Source organism: Brassica oleracea, chromosome C2 (assembly GCF_000695525.1).
Source record: "Brassica oleracea var. oleracea cultivar TO1000 chromosome C2, BOL, whole genome shotgun sequence".
NCBI classification, from domain to species: Eukaryota; Viridiplantae; Streptophyta; class Magnoliopsida; order Brassicales; family Brassicaceae; genus Brassica; species Brassica oleracea.
Genome location: NC_027749.1, coordinates 22,156,444 through 22,175,212, shown reverse-complemented (window position 1 = coordinate 22,175,212; position 18,769 = coordinate 22,156,444). Strand labels below are relative to the sequence as shown.

General features: G+C 35.1%; 3 protein-coding genes and 1 pseudogene across 4 annotated transcripts; 2 read left to right on the top strand and 2 right to left on the bottom strand.

Moving 5' to 3' along the window:
* The window catches only part of LOC106326630, an 861-nt pseudogene extending 475 nt beyond the window's left edge, over positions 1 to 386 (top strand).
* Positions 387 to 2,204: 1,818 nt separating this feature from the next.
* Positions 2,205 to 4,025, top strand: LOC106322454 (transcription factor BTF3 homolog 4-like). Of its 2 annotated transcripts, none has more exons than XM_013760472.1 (6): positions 2,205 to 2,321; positions 2,930 to 2,997; positions 3,102 to 3,250; positions 3,338 to 3,394; positions 3,476 to 3,514; positions 3,599 to 4,025. In XM_013760472.1, the coding sequence occupies exons 2-6, from the start codon at positions 2,930 to 2,932 to the stop codon at positions 3,784 to 3,786; spliced, it is 501 nt and encodes a 166-aa protein (XP_013615926.1). In that variant the 5' UTR covers positions 2,205 to 2,321; the 3' UTR covers positions 3,787 to 4,025. The 2 variants fall into 2 exon arrangements, with proteins under 2 accessions (XP_013615926.1, XP_013615927.1); XM_013760473.1 differs by lacking the exon at positions 2,205 to 2,321 and adding an exon at positions 2,322 to 2,425.
* LOC106322453 (organic cation/carnitine transporter 1-like) lies at positions 3,889 to 6,010 on the bottom strand. The gene is made up of 2 exons (XM_013760471.1): positions 5,511 to 6,010; positions 3,889 to 5,201 (listed from the first exon to the last, which is right to left on the bottom strand). Exons 1-2 carry the CDS (start codon positions 5,953 to 5,955, stop codon positions 4,036 to 4,038), a joined length of 1,611 nt encoding a protein of 536 aa, XP_013615925.1. The 5' UTR covers positions 5,956 to 6,010; the 3' UTR covers positions 3,889 to 4,035.
* A 6,817-nt stretch (positions 6,011 to 12,827) lies between these two features.
* On the bottom strand, positions 12,828 to 14,936 carry LOC106325980 (organic cation/carnitine transporter 1-like). Its single transcript, XM_013764027.1, has 2 exons — positions 14,447 to 14,936; positions 12,828 to 14,104 (listed from the first exon to the last, which is right to left on the bottom strand). The coding sequence occupies exons 1-2, from the start codon at positions 14,883 to 14,885 to the stop codon at positions 12,933 to 12,935; spliced, it is 1,611 nt and encodes a 536-aa protein (XP_013619481.1). The 5' UTR covers positions 14,886 to 14,936; the 3' UTR covers positions 12,828 to 12,932.
* Between the last annotated feature and the right edge of the window lie 3,833 nt (positions 14,937 to 18,769).

Below are 18,769 nucleotides of genomic sequence, written 5' to 3'. Positions count from 1 at the left end.
ATTATGATTTGATAAGTTTTGGGCTTAAGGAGGGAAATCCAACAAGTCATCCTATTGGTGGCTCACTGAGACTGAGATTAAAGGATGGCTGTTCATAGCAGCTGGTCCTAAGCCAGAAACTGGAAAAGATTCGTCCAAGAGTTTCTTGCAGATCAAGAAACCTGGAGGTCTACTTCGCGGTTACAAGTTTGTGTATTGTGGTGGCGATAAGAGCTGCTACGAATTCGGAATGGTTGTGGACAGATATGGCTATAGCCGTTTGGCTCCATCCAATCTGCCATTCCGCTTTGTGTTCGTGAAAGCTGACTAGAGAGAGGCTGCGTCAAAGTCCAAAATTATGTCTATTAAGTGAGAGAAGTTAAAAGACTACAAAATTACGTGGATAAGAGTTTTAACTAGCGAGCAAGAGCATGTTTATTGCTAACAACCATTAGTGTTGCTTAAGTGGTTGTTAATGAATTTTTAAGTATTAAAATAAAGCTAAGAGATAATCTTAAGAAACAATTAATAATATTGGTTTATTGGTAGTTGCTTAACAATAAAAAAATATTAAATTTATTTTTAAACATAAAATTTTTTAAAAAGATAAAATTTATTAATTAAATAAAACATAGTTAAACATAATATTTTAAAAATAAATTTTAAAATACAAACATAAAAGCATGGAAACAAAGATTACTAAAACAAACGATAATAATTTGAACGAGATATCGAAACTTAGTTGGTCACGTCCAAATTTATGTCATATATGTTCAACCAAATCACCTTTCAGTTGTTGATGTACTTGTCTATCACGAATTCTTGTTTGAACACCCATCTGATTGGCGATATTTGTAGGGATATCTGTTGAATATGTGAGATCGACATGTGTACTTCTGCTTTCTTCTCCTTGTTGAAAATCAGAAACATCGTATTGAGTGTAGTCATCTCGTTCGTTTTCTACTATCATATTATGGAGTATGATACATGCTCTCATAATCTTTCCACTCTTGACTTTATCCCAAGAAAGTGCCGGATTTTTAACAATGGCAAATCGAGCTTGCAAGACTCCGAAAGCACGTTCGACATCTTTTCGGACGGCTTCTTGACGTTGAGCAAATAAAACTGCTTTAGGCCCTTGTGGAATTGGAATAAATTGGATAAAAGTTGTCTATATCGGATAATTGCCATCAGTGAGATAGTAAGCCAAATGATACTCTCTTCCATTGACCGATAAATTCACTTGTGGAGCTTGACCATTTATTATGTCATCAAAAACAAGTGAGCGATCAAGAACATTGATATCATTTAAGGTATCTGGAGGTCCAAAAAACGCATTCCATATCCAAAGATTATATGAAGCAACCATCTCTAAAACGATAGTTGGTTTTCTAGAACCACGAGAATATTGCCCTTTCCAAGCGGTGGGACAATTCTTCCACTTCCAATACATACAAGCGGTGGGATTAATTAAGCAACGTCTCTTCGCTTTTTCTCCTTTTTTCTTTATTTTTAATTGTAATTAACGTTAAGCAACAGCATTAAGCAACAAGTGCTCTAATAATGAAACTCTATCCATGTGTTCTCTGTTTTCTTTGTTCATCTTAAATGGAATAAAACATCTTTCTCTGTTTCTTTTTTTTTTTGTAAATATCTCTCTAGTTTAAGATTCACATAATATGGAAACTAAACATAACATTATCAAACTTTATTGTTTAAAAATTGCTTAATATCTGTTTTAGTTTATGTAATACCCATGATTTTATAACGATGATTATATCGTCTAATAGTTTAATTTGCGTCACACTAAATTGCATTATAGAGATCAAAATCAAATTTCAGGTATGTAAATTTTCTATCATTAAACTATATAACTAATAATAGTTGTATTGTATGGAACTTGAACTTCATACCTCTAATGAATCTTTTAATCAATGACTAAAGTTCGACCAATTTTGCTTCTTCTTTATGACATGAAATTTGATGTTCCGGAACTCTATAATTGTTTCAGTTACTGTGCTGCTTAATCAACGAGTTCCAGTAATTGCGCATTTAGAGAATTTGGAGATGAAATGGGCCTAAGGCCCATAGTACAAATAAATATATCGCGGCCTATAGCGATATCGAACGGTAGAGAAGGAGAGTGTGATTAAGGAACGTGATATACTGACCGTTGGATGTTATGTGTTATATATATGATTAAATTGTATTCGTTGTACAGGCGAAATCCGCCAAGGAATCGCAAAACCCTCCATCGCCGTTTGGATCTGTCTGTCTATCTCTTATCTTCTTCTTCTTATACCCTTTGGACCAAGGAAGAACCCTATAAATCGAATAACAAGGTACACCACTCTTCACTTCTTCTTCCTTTCGATTGCTTCTTTAGTGCTGAAGTGGTCAAGATCAGTTTCATGTCTTCATTGATTCAACATACTGTCTTTGTCAAGTGAGTATTATAAAAGTAGTGTCTTTGTCTGTTCAAGTAGTAATAAAGACTTAATCGCTTGTAAAAATTGATACTTAAGGTTAAGGTCATGGTACATATTGCATAACACGAGATTTGTTCTTCCCTCTGCCATGTTTCTTAATCATAGCTTAGATATTTATGCGTTTCCTCAAACTTCTTAGATACCTTTAAAAAAAAAAAAACATTTTGGGATTAAAGGTCATAGCTTTGTGATTAGTTACTGAGTGTAACGAACTTCTTAGAAACATTTTGGGATGAAATGTAGTTTTTTTTATTAGTTACCGTCTGTGTATGCCTATTTTATTCAGTCAGTTGTATATATTAATGTGTTCCCTTATACTTCTTAGGTACATTTTGGGTTGAAAGGTTATAGATTTGTGATTAGTTACTGTATGTATGTCTAATTGATTCAGTCAAGAGTAGATATTGATACCTTTTGGGATTAAATGGGTTTTTTTCTTTTTGGGTTCATTGCACAATCAGATGAATAGGGAGAAGTTGATGAAGATGGCTAACACTGTCCGCACTGGCGGTAAAGGGACAGTAAGAAGGTAGTCATCTATCCAAAGTCTCTCTTCTTCTTTTAATCATTAGGCAATGTTATTAATTATTGTTTAGCTAAACTGTTTTTTTTTTTTTGTTTTCTCATTTATAGAAAGAAGAAGGCTGTTCACAAGACGAACACGACCGATGACAAGAAGCTCCAGAGCACTCTTAAGAGAGTTGGAGTTAACTCTATTCCCGGCATTGAAGAAGTTAACATCTTTAAAGATGATGTAGTCATTCAGTTCATTAACCCTAAGGGTAAATTTCCAAAACTTTTTTCTCTTCGTTTAATTATAAAATCTCAGCATTTGGTTAAAGCCTTTTTTATTGATGTTGATATTACAGTTCAAGCTTCGAGTGCTGCTAACACATGGGCTGTGAGTGGTACACCACAGACCAAAAGTAAGTGTTGTATCTACCATTGTCCAATACTCTCCTCGGCTTATTTGTAATTCTAAAATCAAAATCTACATTTTCCTGCAGAATTGCAAGACATACTTCCTCAGATTATCAGCCAACTTGGTATGTGTTTACCCTCTCCAAGTCCTTTTTCCAAACTAGTGATCGCTTGACATTAACTGATTTCTCTTACTCTGTTTATCTTAGGACCTGATAACTTACACAACCTGAAGAAGCTAGCAGAGCAGTTCCAGAAACAAGCACCAGGTGGAGCTGATGTTCCAGCAACTATCCAAGAAGAGGACGATGATGATGTCCCGGAACTTGTAGTGGGAGATACTTTCGAGACACCTGCTGCTGAAGAAGCTTCTCAGCCCAAAGCTGCTGCTTCTTAGAGAAGGAAGAGCTCACCAGCACACCCCATTCTATGTTCTGTCGCTTTTTGCTTACCATCTGTTAAATGTGAGTTCCATTCTATGCCCTGTCTCTTCAATCAATCCTTAAAACATAGTCTGTCGGATTCTTGGTTCTGATTATTTACATTATCAGTCAACGTTTCATACATCTTGATGGAAAAAACTGAAATATGTTACATTTTTTTTTCCAATTATTGGACAAATATTGTAAAGGAACATCACTAGTGATCAAGAACATTCCGTTTTGTTCTCCATCTCTTCAGCCTTCCCCTGCTGCGTTAGTGTTTCATAAAGTGGAGCGTTTCTAGTTTCTTTTAGCCAGAGACTCACCACACCGCTCAACATTGACGCGGCGCCAATAACAATGAAAGACATCATAGCGTTTTCTCGTCCCAATGCAACTAGCAACGGTGCTGCAGATGCTCCCAGCATGAACGCTTGACACAACAGCGAAACTGCAAAGTTCCTCACGTTTGTTGGGAACAGCTCGACGCCATAGACATATAGGACATCGTAGGCCGTTGAGGACGCCATGAACCCAACTGCCTCAACAGCTAGCTGCAGCCATTTGGTAGCAGGTAGTACAACACGATGGAGCGAGAGAACCGCGCAGAGTAAGCACGCGGTTCCAGCTAGGTATGATGAGATTGAGAACAATGGACGACGGTTCATGACCCCTAAGAGGAAGCTTCCGACGAAAACCGCTGGAAACTCCATCAAAGCATTGACCGCAACAGTTAAGTAGAGATTGAAGTTGAGATTCTCAACGTTTAGTTGAATACCGTAGTAAACAAAACCAGTGCCAAATCCAGCCATCATCACCATTACAATCCTCTTCACTGCCCACTTAGTTCTCCAAAATTTCTCTGATGACGACGAAGCTCTATCATCTCGTCCTTGTATCGGATCGACTAGGCTTAGGTCAGCTGGAAGTTGTTTACCATTGCGCCTCGCGAGTTTCTTCAAGACCAGCATGGCTTCTTTGTTACGTCCTTTAACAAGAAGCCATCGAGGGGACTCATAGGCAAATGGCAAGAGAAAAACAGCGTATCCAAGAGGAAGAAGGGATGTGATTCGGTAAAGGTTTCTCCATGACTTTCTCTCCAAGTAACCCATGAGTGGTAGAGATAGAAACCCTAACGTGAAGAAGAAGAAACCGAATTGCCCTACTTGCCCACGCCATTTTTTACCGACGACCTCTGTAGCAAGCACGATACAACAAGAACCGATTCCTGATTTAAAGAATCCGTTGGCAAAACGCAAGAACGCGTAAACCCATATGTTTGGAGAAAAAGAGATCGCTAAAGCTGTGACAAACGTTAATAGACAAGAGATAAGAAGTGTCTTTTTCCGACCGAACCAGGAATCAGCAAGATATCCATAAGCTCCAGAACCTGTTGGGATAATAACAGAAGGCAACATGAGAATCATGTAAACAGTGTTCAAGATTTTAGGGCCGGACACAGAAACCAATCAAACTGAAACAAGTCAGTGTATAACATTTTCTCCGTTTTTTTTTTTATTAGTTGACGATTTATGCCTGTACACACATTAAAGTTTGAATAATACTAAATGATATAGAATATATAGCACAAAAATAATTTAACTTGTACATGAAAAATAAAAACGTTATCTAATTTAGAATTAAAAATGTCTTCTAAAACGTCATATATATTAAAAAATCGGAAAGATTAAATTCGTACCGAAAAGAGATCCGATGAAGAATAGAGTGGATGGTAGAGCAACAAGAAACTTATGTTCGCATATAAGATTCCACTCTGAAATAATAGTGTCGCTCTTTCCTCCAACCCATTCCCACTCTCCGGTGGACAGTCCACACAACATCGAGCCTTCCACGATGGCTCCCGTTGTGAGAAGCCTCGCAGCGGGCTTAGCGTCGGAGAAAATGGATATAAGAGTGGACTGAGCATCGAAGGTCCAAGCAATAGAGACCAAAAGAGCATGCACGATCTGAGCAAACCCTAGTACTCCGATGTGTTGCTCGATCACCTCGTCAACTGTGAGTGCATAGCCATTGTTGGATTGTTGTTGACTTGTTGCTTCTCCTTTCTCGGATGCTGATGAATCTGTCGATATGTTTGGTGATGTCTCAACAAGCTTCGGAGTTTTTTGTTCAGTAGGTTTCATTTTTATGTTGTTTCAGGTGTATGTAATCCTGTTTAAAGGTTTTGTTTTGTTGGTTGAGAATATATGTCATAAGAAGCAACCGTATATATATATACACATGGTCGAGCAACGTTTTGTATCACTCGCGAATAAACAATTCTAATAAAAGGAGATTATGGGTAATGAGTCATTATTATTTTATAGTTTAATCAACTTTTTCTTATATTGTATCTTTATATATATATTATCTGTTGAGTTTGATTATTCATTAATTTGAGATTTTAATTTAAAATTGAATAAAACAAGATTTACTTACAACTTGTCATCGAACTATTAACATTCATCTAAGTACGTAACTCTTTACCAAATTTTTTAACAAAAACTGTGTTACTCTCTTTTCTTTCTATTTCTCGTCCATGTTTTCTTTGTCTGCAGATGTAACGCTTTGCAAAAAAAAAAACGTGACTCTTTTATATTGAAAACAAATATAACAAATTAAACGAAAAAAGTTACGGTTAGAATAAACAAGATAAAAAAGAATGTGTGAAGCATAAGGTTAAGGCATTGCTGAGATTACAAAATTAACACTTTGATGTGTCAACATGCATGTGAGTTCCAAAAGTCATTAACATTTGTTTGATCGTGGTTTCAAAAAGTTCGGTTCTATTGTGGATTTTCGCCGAATAAGACATGAAAAAATGAGTTTTAATTTTGGAAGAAACTCTTTGTAAGAAAACGTATTCATCCGTAAATAGCTTAGTGTAACGTCTCGGTATGCGAATATGACATACGCAGTACTCTCTAAAGTATAATTTATATCCCTTTACAAAAAGTAAATAGTGATAGTTCAGAAAATGGGTAAATAGTGTAATAGAAGCTGAGAGCTTCTCCTACAGAGAGAGGAAGACAAGTTCCGAATGATTATTTTAATTTATTTTAAAAAGAAAGTGGAGTGGAACAGCGAGGATCGATTTGGTGCAGACAACTTTTAACAATCTTTTAGTATACTCTAATGACATTTGTATTTATTTTACTTGTTCGCTCTTTTATGTTTTAATTTTTGAAATAATTATATTATTTTTAATAGTATTATATTAACTCTCACTGGTGACCAAATTATAGGAAAATATTATGGTAAATTTTTGGTTCCTCAAATTTATACTAATTAAGTTGAACTTTTGGTCAAATTATTAACAAATAAGTTTCATACTATTTCTTTTAATTCCTCATGAAAAAATAAATTTATGAAGAAAAAAATTCCTTTTCAATTTTGACGAAGAACAAAATAAACAAAAATTTATATTTTTTTATTCATTTTTCAAATGAATTTTTGTTTATGATTTTTTCAGTTTTTCCATTTATCAAAGAGTCGGCCAATCGAAGCCATTAGCTAGATATACACCGTAGGAAACATCTTGCCGATAATGTTGCCTTATATACACGTCAGGCCCGATTTAATTTTTGGGTGTACTCTGTACAAGTTTTATTCTTCTACATGAGCAACAGAAGTAATAATTTGTATAAAGAATCCTAGATCTATGTAAAAAAGACCCTCAATATTAATTATTTTTTTTCTTAATTTTTTGGACCCTGAGCAAACGTACCTGATGCACATGCGAAGCACCGAGAAAACGGATCCATCTATATACTGCTCCCCTTGAAAATCAGATGAAGACATTCTATAGATCTAGAATACTTAAAGGTTACGGAAAAGAAATAGAGTAAATAGAAACTTATTTTGAATACTTCAAGGTAGGTTAACCCTAATCATGAAAATTCTCCATAAATTTTGAATAAAATGTATAAATTGGTTCTTTTGATACATTTTATATCTATATCTATAAGTAGGCTATATAAAAAAATAAATAAATCTATATATATATACACGATAATTAAAAGGTAAAATAGGAAAAATAGTTACTTTAGAAATAAACGTAAACTTTTTTCTTGATATAAATTATAAAACGTAATTTTTTTATGTTTGGGTAACCATTACATTTTTATATTGTAAAGATTTTCATATGTATATTCTGTTAAAATAAATATTTTTAAGGGTGCGCGAATCAAGCTCTAGTCTATATTATTAAAATTGAAGTATAAATAGAATTAACCTTCTTTTCGACAAGTTATTACACTAATTATCATTCAATTTTCACTCAATTTAACAACTTTAATAATTATATTACCTTAACAATACATCACATCATTAATTATATTACCATAATAATAATAGAGAATATTTTTATTTATTAGTTAATCAACATTAAATTTGCACCAATTATAAAAATCAAAATGTAAAACAGCCGAGTTTTGCATACGGTTAAAATTTATGTTTTGTCTATTTTACTAAAAAAAATTTATCTTAGTTTCAATCGGTGAAATATACGTAGCCAAACACATAATTCAAAAACATAGTTTATGTGAACAAAATAATAATTTAAATCAAAATAATAAAAAATATTAAATTTATTATCACTTAATATTTTACTCCATATAACCAAATATTTTGCACAATAAAGTTTTCTATTTCACTTAATTTAACCAAATTCATAGAAAGTGTTTTTTTAATTTGTTGAGTCAATTAGGCATTGACATTCAGATATCCATTACGGTATAGATTTTTTCTTCCGGGTATCGAGTTTTTTTTGGGTTTTAAAATTAAGTCCCACTTGGATATTATAAATTATGTGTGGTTTTCGAGTTGGGTCTTCCGGGTCTGGATGAGTTCGATTTGAAAGTATAAAAACCTAAAAATATCCAAATAACCAATGTACCTGAAACGAGTTTGGTTATTTGTACCAAAAATAACCATATTCAATTTGGTCTGAGTCTTTTGAATACAATTAGTTATATGGCGGCACATTTAAAATATATAAAATAAACCATAAATAATATATTAATGTATAAAAATGTAAGAGCCAACATCCGCGCGGATGCGCAAGTGAAGCTCTAGTAATTCTCCATGAAGAAAAACAGTTTTCACATCAAGTTGCCTAAGCTCCAAGTCCTGACGCACCACTATTGCTAGCAACACTCTGATGGAAGAATGTCTAACCACTGGTGAGAAAATCTTATTGTAGTCTACTCCCTCTCTCTGAATAAAACTTCTTGCAACAATTCGACCTTATATTTAACTCCTTCTGCCCGTGTAACTCCATCTTTGATCTTATAGACCCAATTACAAGTAACCACCTTTCTGCCTGATGGTAATGTGACCATATCCCATGTATGATTCTTCTCAGGAGACTCCATTTCGTCTCCTATTGCAGCATGCCATTTCTCAGACTCGGGACTAGAAACAATTTTTCTATAAGTGGATGACTCATAAGTATCCACTTCGTATGTAACTTGTAGTGCATAACCCACCATATCCTCAAAACGATATCTCTCTTGTGGTCTGACGTCGACCCTTCTTTGTCGATCTTTAGCGATGCTACGTCTTGTAGCCTCAGGTGGTTGAGCTTCTGTCTGAACATCTTCTGCTTGCTCCTCTTGATTTTCTGTATGGTTTGACAGATTAACCACTTTATGATCATCCTGCAGCTCTACCTGTTTATCATTGCTACCCTTCTCTGTTTCAGAACTGAACTCTGCTTGGCTTCTAATCATGGAACTTTCATCAAAGACAATGTTTCTGCTTAGAATCATTCAGTTTTCTTATGGAGACCAAACCCTATATCCCTTGACTCCGTCACTGTAGCCCATAAATACTTTCTTCTTTGCTCTGGACTCAAGTTTACCGTCATTCACATGATAGTTAACAGTGCAACTAAAAATTCTCAGAACTGAATAATCAGCAAATTTACCTGACCACACCCGAGATTAATCAAGTAGCAAGCTATGTTCACAGCTTCAGCCCAAAACTGTTTTGCTAATCCTTCATTAGAGAGTATGCACCTCGCTCTCTCCAGCAATGTCTAACTCATCCATTCAGCTACACCATTCTGTTGTGGTGTTTCCCTGCCTGTAAGATGCCTAGCAATCCATGCATCTTTACAAAACTGATTGAAATCTGATGAACAAAAAACTCTACATTATCAGTATGAAGGCTCTTGATCTTCTTCCATGTTTGATTCTCCAACAGTGCTTTCCAGTCCCTAAGACGATCGAAAACTTCACTTTTGTGCTCCATAAAGAATATCCAAGTCTTCCTCGAATAGTCATCAATCATAGACATAAAATATATGTGACCTTTCAGCGATTCAACTCTGGAGGAACCCCAACAATCTCCATGGATGTAGTCCAACGTGGCCTTTTTCCTATGAATCACCTTAGGGAATATCTTCTTGTGAAGTTTCTCAAAAACACAGTGGTCACAGAACTCTAGACTCTTGGTCTTGTGACCACATAGAAAATCTTTCTTCAAAAAATCTGCATCCCACGTTCACTCATATGCCCAAACCTCATATGCCATAGCTTAGTCATATCTTCTTCGCGAACCTCTTGCGTTGCAACATTTGCTGAACCAGTCACTATAGAACCCATAAGCAAATACAGAGTACCGTGCATGAAACCCTTCAGAATCACATCTGAACCTCTGTAGACATTTAAACTCCATCGCCACCCATATACTTGAAATCTTTATTGTCCAACAGACTCATAGATATCAAGTTCTTCGTCATTGACGGAACATGCCTGACCTCGTTCAATGTGCAGAATCTACCATCATTTGACTTGAGCTTGATCAAGCCGATTCCAGCAATCTTGCAGACAATATCATTTGCCATCTTAATATTGCCGTCAGGTACCTCAACGTACTCTTCAAACCACTCTCTCCTCGGTGTCATATGGTAGGATGCTCATGTATCCATAACCCATACATCAGAAGAATGTGTGTGTCCATGTGAAACAAGAGAAATGTCGTCATCAGACGCTGCTTTATGCTCTGCTACCGCAGCAGACCCATAAGGTTGCTTCCTCTTTGGACGATTTGATTTTCAGTGTCCCTTTTCTTTGCAGTGATTGTAAAATCTCTTGGCTTAGGACCCCTATGAAATGGTCTTTTAGCTATCAACTTCTTTTTATTTCCATGGCCCTTTCCACCACTGATAAATAATCCGGAAGCCTGACTATATGTCTCTAAGCTCGATGCTTTATGGAACAATTCCCTGGTACGAAGAGCTGACCTAACGTCTTCCAGTTTCACTGTAACCTTACCAACAATGAACGATTGCACGAAGTTCTCGAAGGAGTTCGACAAAGATACCAACATGATTAGTGCAGCGTCTTCATCCTCCACCTTAACATCAATATTACGCAGCTCCAATACTATTGAATTTAATCTGTCAAGATGGTCACGAAGGTCCATACCTTCATGCATTCTCAGAGAGAAGAGATGTTGCTTCAAAATTAGCTTGTTCGTTAGAGACTTTGTCATGTACAGGGCCGGCTTAATAGGGGGGACGGGCGGTACCACCACCCCAGGCCCAACGAATTGTCCCCCTATTTCTTAATAGATAAGGGCCCAATTTTTTTAAAAAATACATGTATTTTTATATTAAAAATAAGAAAAATGGCCCAAACTTTTTTATATGAAAGTATTTTTTTATTTCCATAGATTTATTTTTAAAAATACTTCTGGTATTTAAAAAAAAACATATATCTATCAGATTTTTTAAAGAAAAATAATAGTTTGGAAATTAAAAAAAAAATTTGGCTCATGGCCCATGACACCATTGAGCCGGCCCTGATCATGTACAAGCTCTCTAACTTCTGCCACAAACTAGCAGCCGAGTTCTCATCCGAAACTTCGACAATAATTTTGTCTGCTAGATACAACAAAATTGTTGAGAATGCCTTCTGTTCCAAAACCTCCATTTCAGCAGAATCAGTCTTCTTCCCTGACAAAAGTGCTCAGTTGCCTTGTTGCTTCAACAAAGCTTGCATATTTATCTGCCAGAGACTGAAGCTATTCATTTCTGCAAACTTGTCTATCTTCGCGTTTATCCCATACATCTTCTCACCAGATTAAATACCTGAAGCTATGATACCAGTTTGTTGTGACGGATGCAAGAAGAACAGATGCGGAACACACATATGGATAAACACAATAAACAAAAAGAACACAAGATTTAACGTGGTTCACTAATAGGCTACTTCTACGGAGCAAAGAAAGACTTTTATTAATGGATGATTTACATAAATTTGTCTACAAAAAGAACATATCAGATTGCTTTCTATTTTAACTGCTACTTAGGTTTAGAGGAAGCACAAGATATATATATATATATAGTGGTCTCTTATCTCCTATAAACCTAGTACTAATGGACCTCATACACTAAAGCCCAAACAGATTCAGATTACCTAGAGCATAAAAGTGCAAAATGCAGCTTTTCTGAAATAAGCACTTCAGTACTCTAAATAACTCAAATTTTTCTATAATTTCAAAGTGCTGAATACAGATTTCTGAAGTGGGTACTTCAGGGCTGCAAGTGAAACAAGGCAATACAACACTTCCTGATTTTTTGTTCCGACTATTTACATTAAAGTTTCTTCAATCTTCAATGTTGAAAAAACTTCTATGCGGTAACTAAAAGCTTTTTTTGTAGAGGATTAACTACTAGCTTGACAAATTATTTGAGGTGTAATAGTTAATAAATTATTAATTTATTTTATATTTATGTAAGTATTTAAATTTTTGGGTTTTTATTTTTTTGAAAAATTATCAAAATTAGATATGAAAAAAGAAATTAGACGAATTATAAATTTATAATAACAGTATTATTTAGTTTAATCGATTTACATTAATTTAAACTGATTTAAAAACAATTAAATGGATTTATAATGATTTAAATTAGTGTGAGTCGAATAAATTAGATAAAATTATTGGCTAGTACCATTTTGCGGATTAAGGAGATGATTAGTCACCGCCCAAATCGATTTTTAGGACTTTTTCAAAATAAACAATCAACGGTTCATACAATTTAGTGGAAAACCGAAAGGTTTTTACATGTTTCCAATCATTGGACATACAACGCAGAAAGGAACAGTACTAGTGATTAAGAGTGTTCTATTTCGTTTTCCATCTCTTCAGCCTCCCCCTGCTGCGTCAGTGTTTCATAAAGTGGAGCGTTTCTTGTTTCCCTTAGCCAGATACTCACCACGCCGCTCAACACAGACGCAACACCAAACACAATGAAAGACATCATCGCGCTTTCTCTTCCCAATGCAACTAGCAACGGTGCTGCAGACGCTCCTAGCATGAACGCTTGACGCAAGAGCGAAACCGCAAAGTTCCTCACGTTTGTCGGGAACAGCTCGACGCCATAGACATATAGGACATCGTAGGCCGTTGAGGACGCCATGAATCCGATTGCCTCAACTGCTAGCTGCAGCCATTTGGAAACGGGTAGTGCACGGGTCACACGGTGGAGCGAGAGAACCGCACAGAGTAAGCAACATATTCCAGCTAGGTATGATGAGTTGGAGAACAACGGACGACGGTTCATGACGCCGAGGAGGAAACTTCCGATGAAAACCGCTGGAAACTCCATCAGAGCGTTCACCGCAACAGTTAAGTAAAGATTGAAGTTGAGATTCTCAGCGTTTAGTTGGATTCCATAGTAAACAAAACCAGTGCCAAATCCAGCCATCATCACCATTACGATCCTCTTTACTGCCCATTTAGTCCTCCAAAAGTTCTCAGACGACGAGAAAGTTGGATCATCTCTTCCTTGAATCGGATCGACTAGGCTTAGATCAGCTGGAAGTTGTTTCCCATTGCGCCTCGCGAGTTTCTTCAAGACCACCATGGCTTCTTTGTTAAGTCCTTTGACGAGAAGCCATCGAGGAGACTCATAGGCAAAGGGCAAGAGAAAAACAGCGTATCCAAGAGGAAGAAGGGATGTGATTCTGTAAAGGTTTCTCCATGACTTTCTCTCCAAGTAACCCATGAGTGGTAAAGATAGAAAGCCTAACGTGAAGAAGAAGAAACCATATTGCCCTACTTGCCCACGCCATTTTTTACCAACGACCTCTGTTGCGAGGACGATGCAGCAAGAACCGATTCCTGATCTAAAGAACCCGTTTGCGAAACGCAAGAACGCGTAAACCCAAACGTTTGGTGAAAAGGAGATCGCTAAAGCGGTGACAAACGTTAACAGACAAGAGATAAATAGTGTCTTTTTCCGACCAAACCATGAATCAGCAAGATATCCATAAACTCCCGAACCTGTAAGGAACAAACAAAAATGCAATATGAGAATCAGTTCTGGCCTAAGAAACCAATCAAACTGAAAGTATATTAATGTTAAAAAAAACATTTAAATTAATGCATAACATTTTCCCCGATTTTTATTAGTTAACGTTTTAGGTAAGTTTGTACACACACATTAAAAGACTGAATAACCAAAAAAGGTCATATACCATAAAAGAATTAATTAACAAATGTTACATAAAAATTAAAAACGTTATTTAATTTGAAACAAAAATATATACTAAAACGTCATGTATTAAAAAACGAAGGAGAACTCTCCAAACCCGTAAACAAGCGAACTTGGTTTAAGATTCGTACCAAAGAGAGATCCGATGAAGAAAAGAGTGGATGGAAGAGCAACGAGGAACTTATGTTGACATATAAGATTCCACTCTGAAACAATAGTGTCGCTCTTTCCTCCAACCCATTCCCACTCTCCGGTGGACAACCCACACAATATCGAGCCTTCCACGATGGCTCCCGTTGTGAGAAGCCTCGCAGCGGGCTTAGCGTCGGAGAATATGGATATAAGAGTGGACTGAGCATCGAAGGTCCAAGCAATAGAGACCAAAAGAGCATGCACTATCTGTGCAAACCCAAGTGCTCCAATGTGTTGCTCGATCACCTCGTCAACTGTGAGTGCATAACCATTGTTGGATTGTTGTTGGCTTGTTGCTTCTCCTTTCTCCGATGCTGATGGATCATTTGATACGTTTGATGATGCAGCCACAAGCTTCGGAGGTTCAGAAGGTTTCATTTTTTTCTGTTGTTTCAGGTGTAAATAATCTTGTTTTAAGGTTTTGTTTTGATGATTGATATGTCTTAAGTAAGTAACCATATATATTTATACACATGGTCGAGCAACGTTTTGTATCACTCTCGAATAAACAATCTAATAAAAGGAGACTGTGGGCATTGAGTCACTAATTATTATAACCAACTTTTTCTTATATTGTGTGCCTATTTTATATGTTGCGTTTGATTGGTACATTCATTAACTTGAGATTTTAATTTAAATTTGGAAAAACAAGATTTGCGCTTACAACTTCTCACCGAACTATTAACATCCATGTAAGTACGTAACTCTTTACCAAAACTTTAAACAACAAAAAGTGTGTTACTCTCTTTTATTTCTATTTTTCGTCCATTTTTTTCTTTGTCTGCAGATGTAACGCATTTGCAAAAAACGTGACTCTTTATATTGAAAACAATATAACAAATTAAACGACAAAAGTTACGGTTAGAATAAACATGATACATGACGAGAAAATTAAAAAGAATGTGTGATGCATAAGGATAAGACATTGCTGAAATTCCAAAATTAACTCTTTGATGTGTCAACATGCATGTGAGTTCCAAAACTCATTAAGATTTATTTGATAGTGCTTTCAAAAAGTTCGGTTCTATTGTGGATTTTTGGCCGAATAATACATGAAAATGAGTTAAAATTTTGGAAGAAACTCTTTGTAAGAAAACGTATTCATCCGTAAGTGGCTTAGTGTTACGTCTCGGTATGGCAATATGACATAAGCAGAACTCTTTAAGGTATAAATATGTCAGATGTGGTTCGACGACTAATATACACTTTATCCATTTTCAAAAAGTAAATAGTGCTAGTTCAGAAAAAGGTAATTAATAGTGTAAGAGAAACTTAAGCCAATCATGAAAATTCTCCTAAATTTTGAATAAAAATGTATAAATTGGTTCTTTTGATATTATTTTATACATATATCCATAAATACGCTATATATAAATATATAAAAATAATGATTAAAAGGTAAAATTAACTAACTCAGAAAAATAAAATTGATTTGAAAATGAAAAAAATGGAAAAAAATATAACATCTAATAAAAAGATCAAAATAGAAAAAAAGTTACCTAGGGAAAAAAACGTAAACTTTTTTCTTGATATAAAACGTAAAATTTTTGCTCACAGTTTTTTTTTTTTTTTTGCATATTTAGTGGCGACTGAAATTAATCAAGTTTTCGTTTTGGATTATTCAATCATTAACAACTTTTAAGATTGTTGCAAAGTTGGATCTTACAGATTAATTAATATATTAACGAGGTGCGATCATCCAAAAAAGCCATGAAGAAAGTGGGTTAAATAATAGAATTAGGACATTACTGGGATGTAGAAACTTAATTTGCTTGAACATTCTTTTATCTCTTGTAACCTACTGACCTTGGTCGATAATCTAATAAGCATTTGCAACCTATATATCAATACAACAACAAAATAGCAAATGTCATTTTCTGTGATATACATATATATGGTATCAAACTCTTTCATAATTGTTTCGGGTTGTCCCTATAAAAGAATTAAATGATCCACAACCAAATCTCACTCCCGCCGGCATCAGTGTTCCACTTTGTTGATAAGGAGATGAGAAACATTATTTCAGCTAGGAGGCATAGGAATCAATTCCAATCGCTCATGGCCTCTTGGTTGAAATGACTCTTTACGTGATTATGGTAGTTCTAAATGGTGATCCATCTTGTTTTTATTCTTTTTTACCAAGATGGACCAAACTTAAGATTCTCTTGTAAAATCTTCTTTTCATTCTAATGATATTTACAATTTAGCAAAAAAAAGAATTAAAGGTTGGTGTGTTCATGATATTAACCTATTTTTAGGTCATATAGTTTGCGAAGAATATGTTGCGCATTTTTTTGCCTAAATCCACATCTCTTCCTCCATGTTTTACAATCGATTCGAGTGATTAAGTGAAGATCCTCGTGATCATCATTATTATAACTAAACTCAATCTGATAAATCGTGTAACATGTCTTTCGTTGATTCCATGACAAATAATGTTCATTCCACATGAAACCTCCAACTTATTATTTGCCTCCACCTATAGGAAAACAACATATTGTTCATGAACCTCCCTTACGTGAATATAAATTATTTGTGTTAATGGCGTTAGCTGAAACCCTTATATTATATAAAATATCAATCACATTGCCTTTTTGTTGAAGTATTGTAATTTAATCACGAGGATGAAAATGTTAGAACCCTCGTGATTACGCTTAGTTATCGCTAAGTTAGTGTAATCATACACGAACTTTTCTTAATTAAGAAATATTTCAGGAGGAATATTCGTAATTTAAAGCTCCTTTTTCATGTGTTTTCTCGTATCCGATGATAAATTATGTAAGATTTTGCTTCACATATCGTGGGCAGATGAGGATCAAAGTGTATAACTGTAAGGCATATTCTACATAGATTCCCTATAGTTTTCATAGTCTCTTATATATACTTTTATAATAAGAGAGATGGTGTATGAGTAAGCATCCGGTCTTTATATATTATGTTCCAGTCGTAGTACCACTAACTAGAAGTAATCATGTCAATCAGAATACACACAAACTGTATGAGTAAGTCAAGTTTTAAATCCGAATATACCATGCTAGATTGGAAGCTTATCTAGCTTAACATAATATGTAATAGCTATTGCAAGTTATAATTTGTTTTATCCATGTGTAAACTACGAACCTCACATTATCTTTGAAAGTGACGACATAAGAAAGAAAAATGTTTGGTTTGTATCAACAAGATGATAGAAGCATAAAATTGAGGAATGTCGAGGACATTGTCACTAGTTGAAAATTAGTAATGACACGACATAAATGCTATATAAAACACCATGCCAGTTACCAAATCTTCATCCAATCGATACTTAACCCATTTTCATTGGTCTTCTTTTCTTCACACTAATAAAAGATTACAAATATGTATTTGATCAATTATTAGTGGATGACGAGTTGTGGGAATATCGCAAATGCTGCTTTAAAGTTATAGGCAAGCTTCTATCTATAAACAAATCAAAACCATCTCTTTGTTTACAATCTCTAAATTATAATATTACAAACTAAAAAGTCTTTAGATTTTTGTTGTTGTAAATCTCTTACAAGGAATAGTGTAAATGGTTAAAAAGAAAAGAAAAATGTTTGACAAGGGTATCCTAAATGCAAATAGTTAATTCGTTACATTCAAGCTTATTTTCTGCAAATTCAATCTACCAAAAACCGTATTGTCTAAGATGAGAACCTCTAATTCGGTATGGTTTTGAGCTTCATTTTCGACGGACCACATTACATAATAATATATAAACTTGTAAACTAAACTTTGTGACCAAAAACCTAGTAAACTAAAATAAAATGATTGAATCATCATCATACATCAACACCACCGTATGTGATTTTACTTGAACTCACAAAGAATAAATCGTTTTAAAACAATTGAGTTTAGTATAAAAAACAACTGGATTGTTATGAACCAGATTGTGGATGGCTCATAACCAAGAAATTATGATTTGTAATCTTTCCATTTATCTATGACGGTGTAATCTCCTATATAAGGAACCTCTATGTTATGAATAAATATAGACTTTTCCGTTACTTTTAACACGTTATCAGCACGAAATTCTAAATCCCTAAGTTAATACCCAAATCAAAAAACCCTAAAACCCTAACCCTAGCCGGCGATCCGACAAACCCTAACCCCCGATTGCGTCTCCTGTTCCCGCATCTGTTCTAGCTCGCATCCCCGATCAGCTTCAGCCCAAGGCGTTCCTGATCCTAGCTCAGACGTTCGCGACCCGAGAGCAGCTCCAGCACGCGACCTCTTCCTCTTTT